At 46.0% G+C, this 11,332-nt stretch overlaps 1 protein-coding gene across 1 annotated transcript in view; it reads left to right on the forward strand.

The window, feature by feature from the left end:
* ITPR1 (inositol 1,4,5-trisphosphate receptor type 1) overlaps positions 1-11,332 on the forward strand; it is a 413,260-nt gene that overhangs the window by 230,298 nt on the left and 171,630 nt on the right. Inside the window, exons 27-33 of the mRNA XM_045285628.1 lie at positions 2,228-2,393; positions 2,474-2,644; positions 3,147-3,212; positions 4,070-4,207; positions 6,397-6,522; positions 9,414-9,614; positions 10,475-10,726. Coding sequence (XP_045141563.1) covers positions 2,228-2,393; positions 2,474-2,644; positions 3,147-3,212; positions 4,070-4,207; positions 6,397-6,522; positions 9,414-9,614; positions 10,475-10,726 — 1,120 coding nt within the window. The remainder of the gene's footprint in view (positions 1-2,227; positions 2,394-2,473; positions 2,645-3,146; positions 3,213-4,069; positions 4,208-6,396; positions 6,523-9,413; positions 9,615-10,474; positions 10,727-11,332) is intronic.

The following is an 11,332-nucleotide window of genomic DNA, read 5'->3' on the forward strand; positions in this document are numbered from 1 at the left end:
AACCAATGACAAAAAAAACAAAGCACAACTAGAAAGAAAAGCTTGTAGTTAGTTCAAGGACTGTTTGTTGGCCTTTAGGAGTGTTTTCCAGTCCAGTCTGTTGGGGCACCACGCCCTGGCCCCAAAGTCCACCTTCAGCATTCCCTGGGGACCTCGCCACTCCATTCCCTTCCTGATCTGTTGCACCTCCTTAGTGGGCATAAACACTCTTTAGACATAGTTCTTATAATTTAGATAGTTTGATTGATTTTCTGTTGCTGCACAATAAATGACTCCAAAAACTAAGAGATGGAAACCACTGCCACACTGCTCCCTGTCCCGGTGCTGTGGGCCAGCTGTTTCTACAGCATGCCTTGAAGTTCTCTTCCTGCGACTGCAGTGAGAGATGACTGGGGGGATTAGCCACTCAGGTTTACTTTGTTCACACTGTTAGCCCCTTGCTAGCATATGTGTAATGCTGGGCCCTGTCGTGTTCTCTTGCTGTGTTTTTGGGTTCTTCACAGCATGGTGGCCAGCTCCAAGAGCAAGCATTTCAATTGGGTAAACTAATCAACCCTCTGCTTACATTGTGCTTGCTAATATCCTACCTATTGGTCAGAGAAAATCACCTGGCGTCACTGTGGGAGGGACTACTGGAAGGTGTGAGTAAGGCGAGGGCCAGGTCTTTGGGGACCAGTGTTAACAGAGGGTCTGAGCACAGAAACCAAGTGTGTGCCGTAGGCGTCAGCACTTGCGTTGGACACGATGGAGGTGGTGGTGTTCGGAAGCTTACTTCCACAGGTGTTCTGAGTTCAGCATGAGCATGCATCCATGTGAAATGTGGCGACTCAGCTCAGCCCTTGACCCCTCACCTGGTGTAGGCAGCATGCTCCCATTAGGAAGTGCGAGGATAGCACTATGAGTGTTCTCTGAGCTCTCCTTGCTCACCTGGAGATTGAGCTCCTCTTGCCTGGCGCTCATTTCTTCATAAACACAGTGCAGGGACTGGCACGGTTCTTGGGGACAGTGTGTATGTGGTGGCGTGGTCTGCCACACGATGCAGGGAATGCTCATGAACTTTACAATTGCATAGAAAAGATGAAGTCATCAAGTGATGGAGCTGTTGCAGTTTGCCAGCTGCTGCTGACACCTGTTCAAGCATCATAGCAACACCCGGGGGTCCAGAAGTGTGGCTGTGGGTGAGGTGCGCTGGTCCGCAGTCACACGAAGTCCCTGCATGGGACGTGAATGTGGGGCGTGAGCATGCCTTTATGTGGTGCTGATTGATTCTGCTTCTCAGAACACTGAGTTATCATGGTTTGCTGAAAACTCACAAAACGAGCCTCTTGATTGTGACTGATAGCACACCTATATAGATTAACCAAGACTGTGAATCTTTATGGAGCAGACAGCCTCATCTCTTTCATGAGGAGTGGTTTTGAACTGCTGGCCAACCCCGAGTGCCTCCTCACGGTGGGGTTTGCCAGACTGAGCTGTTAACAGGTGGTGACAAGATAAGAACAGAATGACAGTATGCTTCTACATTGTTCTGGCCCTGGTATCAAAGACATGATCAATAGGTTTGAGTCATTGGAAATGGTACAGACCAAGAGTTATATCAGTCTCCTACAGATTGAAAAAAATATTTTTTTTTACCATATATAATTTAATAAATACTGGATTATGGCATCCTAAATAAACAGAATTCCCTAGGCGTTGGAACTCTTGACACATTTGGCCACTGACTGAGAGGTTGATGGTTCTAGTCTATCCAGAGGTACCTTGGAAGAGAGGGCTGAGAATCAGCCTGTGAAAACCCTGCAGAACAGTTGTGCTCTAAACAAATGGGGTCACCATGGGTCTAAGTCAACTTGATGGCCACTGGCTGACTAAAATCAACAGGTAATAAAAGAAGTCACTAAAGAAGAACTCAGGAGAAGCAAAGGTGCTGGAAGTTGTCAGGCGATAGGCTAGGCAGCCAGCACAGCAGGATTCATGAGCCCAATCACATGGCCAACCTGTCGCTGTGGGAAGGGAGGGGCTTTGGTTTCTGATTTGACAATAGTGACATCTATCTGACCCTCCGTTCACAGTACAGTGCAGGAGAAAGAGTCCGTCTCCTAGTTAGGTTAAAGAAGCTGATGGCATGCAGCACAAGCTCGACTGTAGTCTTGCAATCACAACTGGCCTGGGTGTCTGAGACAGGGCTCCGCAGTTCATCCTGCCTTCCTCCCCCGCTTCCTTCCAGTGAGGAGAACACCCCACTGGACTTGGATGACCATGGTGGCCGGACCTTCCTGCGAGTCCTGCTGCACCTGACAATGCACGACTACCCACCACTGGTGTCGGGGGCCCTGCAGCTGCTCTTCCGGCACTTCAGCCAGAGGCAGGAAGTGCTGCAGGCCTTCAAGCAGGTAGCCCAAGTTGCCCTGTGTGTGTTGTCTGAAAAAGAAGCTGAGCTGTCCCGTGCAACTGATGGATTGCGTTCCTTAAGGTTCAACTGCTAGTGACCAGCCAAGATGTGGACAACTACAAACAGATCAAACAAGACTTGGATCAACTGAGGTCCATTGTGGAAAAATCAGAGCTCTGGGTGTACAAAGGGCAGGGCCCTGACGAGGCAATGGATGGCCCATCCGGTGAGAACGAGCATAAGAAAGTGGAGGTGAGAGAGATGCCCATGTTTCCCTGCAGCGTGAACAGTGCCAGTACAGGGCTTTATAAGCAGATGACAGGCGGAGCTTATTCTTATGAGATCCTTCCTGTTAATTAGCCAGGGGAACAGAACAGCAGGCTTGTGAGGCGTGAGCCTAACACCAAAGTGCACCGCTGTCACCCAGGACCCCAGGCTCATGGTAATAGATTTAGTGTTGAGTGAATGAGCACCAGGCTTGCACAGAGACCCGGTAGGGGCAAGCCTGCTCTCTAGCACCGCTTGGCCCAGTTGAGACCGGATATCATTCTCCCCAGTGTGTGACATGCTGTCATTCAGAAGAGAGGTGAGGGTGAGTAATTAAATACGGGGCCTTAGTGTAAAGCCCAACAGTGTGACTGTTGAAAAGCAGTGCAAAACCTGTTTTGTTGTAAAGGGTGATGCTAACCCTAACACATGGGCAGTAGCCCAGAGTTAGCCTGAGCCCAGTCCTACTGTTCATTTTGTTTCCTAGGAGGGGACTAACAAGCCACAAAAACATGAAAGTACAAGCAGCTACAACTATAGGGTGGTCAAAGAGGTAAGTATCCCCCTCTGTCACTTGTCCTTCTTTAATATTTCTCCAAGGAGTTCCGTTGTTTGATACCAACCCAACCCAAACTCATTGCCATCGGGTCAGTGTTGACTCACAGCAACCCTATAGGTCAGGCTAGAATTCCCCAGGGGTTTTCCAAGACTATAACTCTTTAAAGGAGTAGAAAGCCTTCTCTTTCTCCTGAGGAGTGGCTGGTGGATTTGAACTGCCAACCTTGCGTTTAACAGCTCAATTCATAACCCACAACGCCACCTGGGCTCCTTTGTGGTGTGTACTATTGTAGTTGAGAGTCCAAATCTTTGTCCTTCCCTCCCCGTCTTCCTCCCTCCTTTTTTCCCTTTTTCTGTCTTGCTCTCTGCCTGCCTCCTCTCAACCTCACCCCTTTCTTCTGACCTGCTTTCCCTTTCCCTCCTTCCTTCCCGGACTTCCTTGCTGCTGGGTTTGGCTGGAGGAAGTAGAGGGTGGGGGTATAGGTCTTGGTGTCTCTTCTGGGCTTTGCTCCAGCTTCACCGCATATTTCGGGGCCCTAGTTCCCTCGCTTGGAAACTGCAGCCAGCACTGCCAACTCCGTGTGTAAGTTTCTGACCTGAGTGAAGGATGCGGTGATGTAATTCTGGAGGAGCTGCCTCAGTGCCTGGCACATCGTCGTGCCCATCAGAGAGAGCTCTGCTGCTTTACCGCGTGCTTCGGAAACCACACCCGCTGCTTATTATTGGAAAAGACCAGGCCTCAGGGATGCTGTGTGTTGGGACAGCTTTCTTTGTGTGGAGTTTTTAATGTGTGTAGCCTCCCTGCCCTCACTTCACCCAGGACTCTTTTTCCACTTGTTTCCCTCCTTCCAGATCTTGATTCGACTCAGCCGACTCTGTGTCCAAGAAGGCGCCTCAGTCCGGAAGAGCAGGAAGCAGCAGCAGCGGCTGCTCCGGAACATGGGTGCCCATGCCGTGGTGCTGGAGCTGCTGCAGATCCCCTACGAGAAGGTGAGGGTGCCCGCCCAGCCCCGAGGCCCCTTGAGTTTACAGATTGTTGGTGAAGACATGAATCTGATGAGAGTCTTGTGCCTACCTATACAGCATCTTTTAAGATGATGACAGATAGGAACTAAAAACACAGGGAATTCGGGACCAGTGGTGAGAGTGGCAATATCGGGAGGGTGAAGGGAAGGTGGAGTAGACAGGGGGAACTGATTACAAGGATCTACGTATAACCCCCTCCCTGGGGAACGGACAACAGAAAACTGGGTGAAGGGAGACGTCGGACAGTGTAAGACATGACAAAATAATAATTTATAAATTATCAAGGGCTCATGAGGGAGGGGGAAGCAGGGAGGGAGGGGAAAATGAGCTGATAGCAAGGGCTCAAGTAGAAAGCAAATATTTTGAGAATGATGATGGCAACAAAGATACAAATGTGCTTGACACAATGAATGTATGTATGCATTGTGATGAGAGTTGTATGAGCCCCCACTAAAAAGAATTTTTTAAAAAAAGAAAGAAAGAAAGATATCATAAGAAAGTGAATTGCTTTTTAGGTTCCAAACATCTTCATGTAGCCGTCAGGTATCTCTGTGGACAAAGCATGTTGCAGTCTGCCTCTTTTCTTTTTTAATTGTGATACATTTACAGACACATTATGATTAGGGTATCAGAAGAATGAGGGGACTTCAAAAAGTCTTGAGGGGAAATTTCATTATCTTTTAATTCTGTTTTCTACAAACTTTTGGACTCCCCTCATATATAAGCATGTGGGAGCATCTTCCACGATCGTCACATATACCATCTTTTAAGGTAAATGGAGATGTCAAACCCTGGCTCTAATTTCCCCTTCACGTTTAGTGCAAGTTCAGTGTCCCCTACGCACATACGTTCAGTTCATCCTCAGACTGTTGTATAGGGAACAACTGGTGCAGTGAAAGGATAAAGGGGAACTCTCCCATAAACAACCCACCTGCCATTTACCATCATGCAAAGGAAGAAGAGGCCATTTTCTCCCCTTAGTCCCAAGCCATAGGCAGCAGAGAGAGGCAGCTTCTCTCCATATACCTGTGTTTGTACCTGGGATGGTGCTAGAAGGTTTCATCTGCCACATTTCTCAAGTAAGTTTATACATGGTCACCAGCCACTTGCTGTTGCATTGACTCCTAGGCATACTGGCCCAGGTCTGTCAGTAGGAACCCACACTAGGGCTTTCAGTGGCTACTTGTTTGGAGCAGATGGGCAAGACTGCCTTCTGAGGTACCTCTGTGTAGACTCGAACCCCCAACCTCCACTGTCCTAAGTAGTTTAAGCTCTATTAGTTGTTCAGTATGTGCAGGAACAAGTGCGTGCCCACTTGTGGATCTTTACTGGTAGCTGACTTCTAGTTCAGTGTTTGGATCTCTTGGGGTACTTTTTTCTAATTATTTTTTTATGCTGGCAGATCTTGCCCTTTACACCCCTCTCTCACCTTCATATGTGTTGTTCATGGAGGTGGGACCGAAAGAAGCAGAATAAGCAAAGCTTTGCATCTGTGTGGCCTGATGCACATGCTCATCACTGAGAAAGCCCAGGGATGGGCCGTGGTTGCATCCCCGTTTGATAGATGAGTAGATGATGGGCCAGACCGCGAGAGGGTTTGAGTCCAAGGCCGTAGCCTCAGGTATCCGGTTCAAAAACGACTACCAGAAAGGCCAGCTTCGTTGTGAAAGCACCCACACCACCCTTGCGAGAAAGAAGATGACCTCTCTCTTGAGCACTCAGACACTTGGAATGTGTCAGATGCTTTGCTAAATCCTTTATACTAATTGACTCCTTAAGGGGCCCTGTTGCCACAATAACTAAGTGCTTGGTTGCCAATCAAAAGCCCCATGGTTCAGCCCTACCAGCTGCTCCCTGGAGCATGTTCCCTGAGTTTTCTGAATAACATCTTTTAACTTCTGCCCCTGAGAACATTCCCCTTTGTCTGTGAGGCACAGATAGGTCACTTGGTTCTTTTCTGGGGCAGCAGTGTAGCACCTGAGCACCACACAGCAGGCAGGCAAGCCCTCGGGGAGCACTTCCTGGACCCCCGTATCTGGTAGGGTTGATGGAGGTGTGATACAACCTGACCACCTGGCTGGAGACCAGGACTTGCTGCTGTCTCCCCTCCACCCCTGCTTTCAACTAATTTCTCTCTTTCTCATCCCATTCAGGCCGAGGACACCAAGATGCAGGAGATCATGCGGCTGGCTCATGAATTCTTGCAGAATTTCTGTGCAGGCAACCAGCAGAATCAGGCTCTGCTACACAAACACATAAACCTGTTTCTCAACCCAGGGGTAAGGCTCAAGGCCTGTCTAGAAATCACATAGGGAGGAGAGAGGGAAGAGCAGAGAACAGCTAGTTCTTGTGCCTTCTGGGACTCATTATAATGCAACATTCATTCCAAAGGAGAACGTTTTGATCAACTCCCAGGAAGACAAAAATACTCATCATTTTTTTTTTTAATGTGTTTGTGTTTTGAGGGGAGGAGGGAGTTACAGATGGGTATGAGGGGGGAGGTGGTAGAAGGTGGTAGGGGCAAGGTAAGCTGTGTTTTTTCCTAATAAAATTTCTCTTTGAATCAAAGGTAACCAATACAGAAGTGCGAAGACATCTCCCAGGGTGTGCTCATTGAAGCGTGTATCTTTTCATTTATACTGCAGTCTTTACAAATACACAACATATCCATATAAATCACATTTGTGTTTTATTAGATATATTTAAATACATCAAACCGACATGCAGCTAAAAAAGCAAAATAGCACAGTGCATTATGTGCATGTTGCTGATACTTTCACCTAATGTATTATGGTCGGGTGGTCTCTACAGTGGGGAGACTTCTTTCTCCTTTTGACTTCCTGCCAGGACAACTGCAAGGGTGGCCTTTTTTTTTTTTTTTTTTTTTCAAATTTCATGGAATAGTTTAATTAGTGCTCTTGACACTACATCAGTGTTTTTGAAACATTCCAATTGGTATTACCTCAATTCCTAGAGCCATGGTTCTTTTTTTTTTTTTTTTTAACATTTTATTAGGGGCTCATACAACTGTTATCCCAATCCATACACACATCAATTGTGTAAAGCGCATTTGTACATCGTTTCTCAAAACATTTTCTCTCCATTTAAACCCCCGACATTAGGTCCTCATTTTTCGCCTCCCTCCCCGCTCCCCCCTCCCGCATGAGCCCTTGATAGTTTACAAATGGGTATTTTGTCATATCTTGCCCTGTCCGATGTCTCCCTTCATCTGCTTTTTGGTTGTCTGTCCCCCAGGGAGGAGGTCACACACAGTTCCATGTAGTCGGTTCCCTCCTTCCTACATGGTGGCCTTTTTTTTCTCACCATCCTCCCATAATGCAAAAGACTTCCTGAGACAAGTACATTCACATGCATATACTTACCTATTAGGCAAGCTGCAGGTTTGGTGGGCAATGGGTGTTAAAAGTAATTTAAACGTTAGCAAAATTTGAAAGTTTATTCTGAGCAGTTATTCTGAGTGTGTAGAGAGGTGATTTTAATTTAAGAGAAAGCTAGTGGTTTGAGGACGTTAGGTACAGTGCAGCTTGAAAAGAGCAGAGGCGAGAGAGAGAGAGAGTTACCATCCATTGCCTAATCAGCGTATGATTACTTGAAGGAACCCTACTCTCCCTCTTCAATGGAGCCAGGTCACAGGAGACCTCTGGTCTGTTTTTCAATTAACGTTGCCAATCTGGCTTTGAATGGGGAAGAAAGGATTAGCAACTTTGGCAAAAAGAAAAGCTGCTGACCAATTAACTTTAGTCAAGGACTTCTTTAAAGTGAATATTTGTCTTCATTGACCAGAAAATCCCAAAATCAATGCAAGATGATCTGCTATCAATTTCTCTCTTTAACATAGATTAACATTCCCTTTCTGTATGAAAGGGAAAGAGAGTGAAAGATACAAAGGTTAAAATCCCCTACCTCACACTAAACCATAAAATGCAGTAACTCTGAGCAGACTAAAAAATAAATCTAGAAGATATTTCATGTCCTAGAGGTAAACAGAGTTTTCTTAAACTGCATGCAAAGACACTAATCATCAAGGAAAACACAGAATTAAGAACTTCATTTCATCAAATGGTATCATTAAGATCATCCACAAGCAAGCAGAGAGTAGGAGGAGACATTTGGAATTCCTGTATTCAGTAAAGAGCTCCAAACCAAATGTATCACTGACTGAAGTTGATAAGGGATCCTACAGACAACTGGTTTTGTTGTTTGGGCTAGCATTTGGTAGCAGAGGCTATCCAAAAGACCAATAACTATGGCATGAATCCTCAGTCCAATGCAAATGAAAGACACAACAAGAGACAATAAAAAAGGTAAACAATACTAAGTATGGCCAAGGATATGAGATAGCTGTGAAAGCAGAATGAGAATTGTTAACATCGTTCAAAAGCTGTTTGGAAATAGTACCACCGCTTATCATTTAAACCAGCTACTCCCAAATGCCGAGCAATTGTACTTCCTGCTATCGAGTCATTGCCCACCCAGAGTGACCCTACAGGGCAGGAGAGAACTGTACTGTCAGTTTCTGAGACCGACTCTCTACGGGAGTAGAAAACCCCATCTTTCTCCTGAGGAGCAGCTTGTGTTTTCAAACTGCATTGAGCACTACGCCCGCGAGCTTCCTGCTAGGAACAGTAGAGTAGAAAAATCCATTGTAGTATATCAACGTATGAAGGGGCTTCAAAAAATGCATGGGAAAAAGGAATTGAAAGATAATGCAATTTTCCATAAACTCTGAAGGCCTTTGTGTGTTCATAAATAGCAGTGACAGTGAATCAACTACTATCCATTCCACAACATGGATTCATCTCACCAGTATAATGCCGAACAGAAGAAAACAGATAGAAACATGCGAGGTTCAAGTAGAGACAAAACCCATGTAGGGTCTTGAAAGCAGTTGACTTGGGAGGGAGCAGTGGCCATTATCAGGCATCCCTTGATGTCGGTGTTCCTTTGTCATCTGCTTAGTTGCATAATTGTGATGGTTTACTCTTCTGTATACTTATTATATATCCCTGAAAAAACAAAACAACCAACAAAATTTAGTTAAGAAAGAAGTGAGTCCAGAAGTATGCTTGGGCTTCTCCTTTCCTTGCTCTGTAGCTGCCACCACAGCTTCCTCTGGATCATTCCTTGTGCTCTTCTCCTTTTGTGCCAGATCCTGGAGGCGGTAACGATGCAGCACATTTTCATGAACAACTTCCAGCTTTGCAGTGAGATCAACGAGAGAGTTGTTCAGCACTTTGTTCACTGCATCGAAACCCATGGTCGAAACGTCCAATACATCAAGTTCTTACAGACTATCGTGAAGGCGGAAGGGAAGTTTATTAAAAAGTGCCAGGACATGGTCATGGCTGAGGTGATGACTTTCTGTTTACCTTCGTGTGATGATTCCTACAGACACGTAATTAGTGCTCATGTAACATAGCTGCTGTTAAGTAAATAAAGCTGGCCATATTCACTCTGACTCCTGTGCCAGCCCCCTCTTGGAGCTTTTGGGTTTTCATGTGATGCTGAAACGGATTAATTCCTAAATTGACTTCTGAGAGCCCATAGTCCTGGGGCACGCCGGCCCTCTAGGAAAGTCTTGAGCGTTTGATGAGAGTGGAGAAGTAGCGTCTCAATTTGAAATGGAGAACTGTGATTCGAAGGGATGAGGCAATGAGTGAGAGTTCTAAGAGTGACCCTTGCTAGAGTATGAAGGAAGACACACTTTAAAATGGTGCAAACCATTACTAACCTAAAGAGAAGTGGTTCAAATCGACTTATGGTGCCACTGGGGAAAGACCTGGTGTGACAGCCATGGATACCCTGTGGGGCAGTACCACTTGGTAAAACATTGGGAGACCAGGAGTCAGGATTGACTCGCAGCAACATGCTTGCTGCTTTGGGAGCATGCAGTCTTGGAAATAATCAAGGGTAAGCTTGTGCTTGACACAGGAATGTTCCTATGTAGACTTTCTTTTCCCTAATAATTTTTAGAATCCCTGTAATATTTCTCTATCTGTGGTTTAAAATTTGATGCTGAACGTGTTTAGCTGTTAAGAACTAGAAATGAATGCACGCGATGAGTTGAGGAATGTAGGTGAGACTGGCGCCAGAAGGTCACGGCTAATAGAACAGCTTTCTCTGCGAATAGCTTCGGCCACCTTTGTTCATGCTGCTCCCCTTCCCCCCTTCGCCAGCTTGTAACTTAAACAGAGCCGTGTTCTCTTACAGCTGGTCAGCTCAGGAGAGGATGTCCTCGTGTTCTACAACGACAGGGCCTCCTTCCAGACTCTGATCCAGATGATGAGGTCAGAGCGGGACCGCATGGATGAGAACAGCCCTCTCATGTACCACATCCACTTGGTGGAGCTGCTGGCTGTGTGCACAGAGGGCAAAAACGTGTACACGGAGATCAAGTGCAACTCCCTGCTGCCGCTGGATGACATTGTCCGAGTAGTGACCCATGAGGACTGCATCCCCGAGGTGAGGGCCCCAACTGGGCTGGTCCTGCTACCTGGCCGTCTCTCTGCATGAGTGCCAGTGCCTGGGCTTGGCAGCTGGCCACATCAGCAGAGTTTTGAGAACGGCAGCTCCTTTTGTAGCGAGATTTCAGTTTGCTGAAGCACAATTTTCTTGAGCGTCAATTTTATGTGCAAGGGTTGAGGGGAAAGTTGATCTTTTCTTGCGTCTCCTTAAGGAGTTCTTCAGAATAAGCCTCCCAGAAAGGAGATCAAGAGTGGATTGAGAGGTAGTTCAGAGAGATGGAAGGATTCTTCTGTAAGTTTATTACGTAAAAAGAAAACACTTCAAAGACAATACACAAGGATTTTAGGACATTTAAAAAACACAGATAATCAAGAAAATAGAATTAGTCTAACATGCCACAGTCCACAGTACAGGCTGTTTACGTGTTGCTTGTTGATCTCTTCAGGAAAATTTTATGGTTGGTAAAATATATATGATACACTGTTTGCCATTTTATTTTTTTTACTTTTTAAAATCATTTTATTGGGGGCTCATACAACTCTTATCACAATCCATACATACATCAATTGTGTAAAATGCATTTGTACATTCATTGCCCTCATC

Source organism: Echinops telfairi, unplaced genomic scaffold (assembly GCF_000313985.2).
Source record: "Echinops telfairi isolate 266 unplaced genomic scaffold, ASM31398v2 ScPeMD7_7474;HRSCAF=8512, whole genome shotgun sequence".
In the NCBI taxonomy this organism is placed as follows: Eukaryota; Metazoa; Chordata; class Mammalia; order Afrosoricida; family Tenrecidae; genus Echinops; species Echinops telfairi.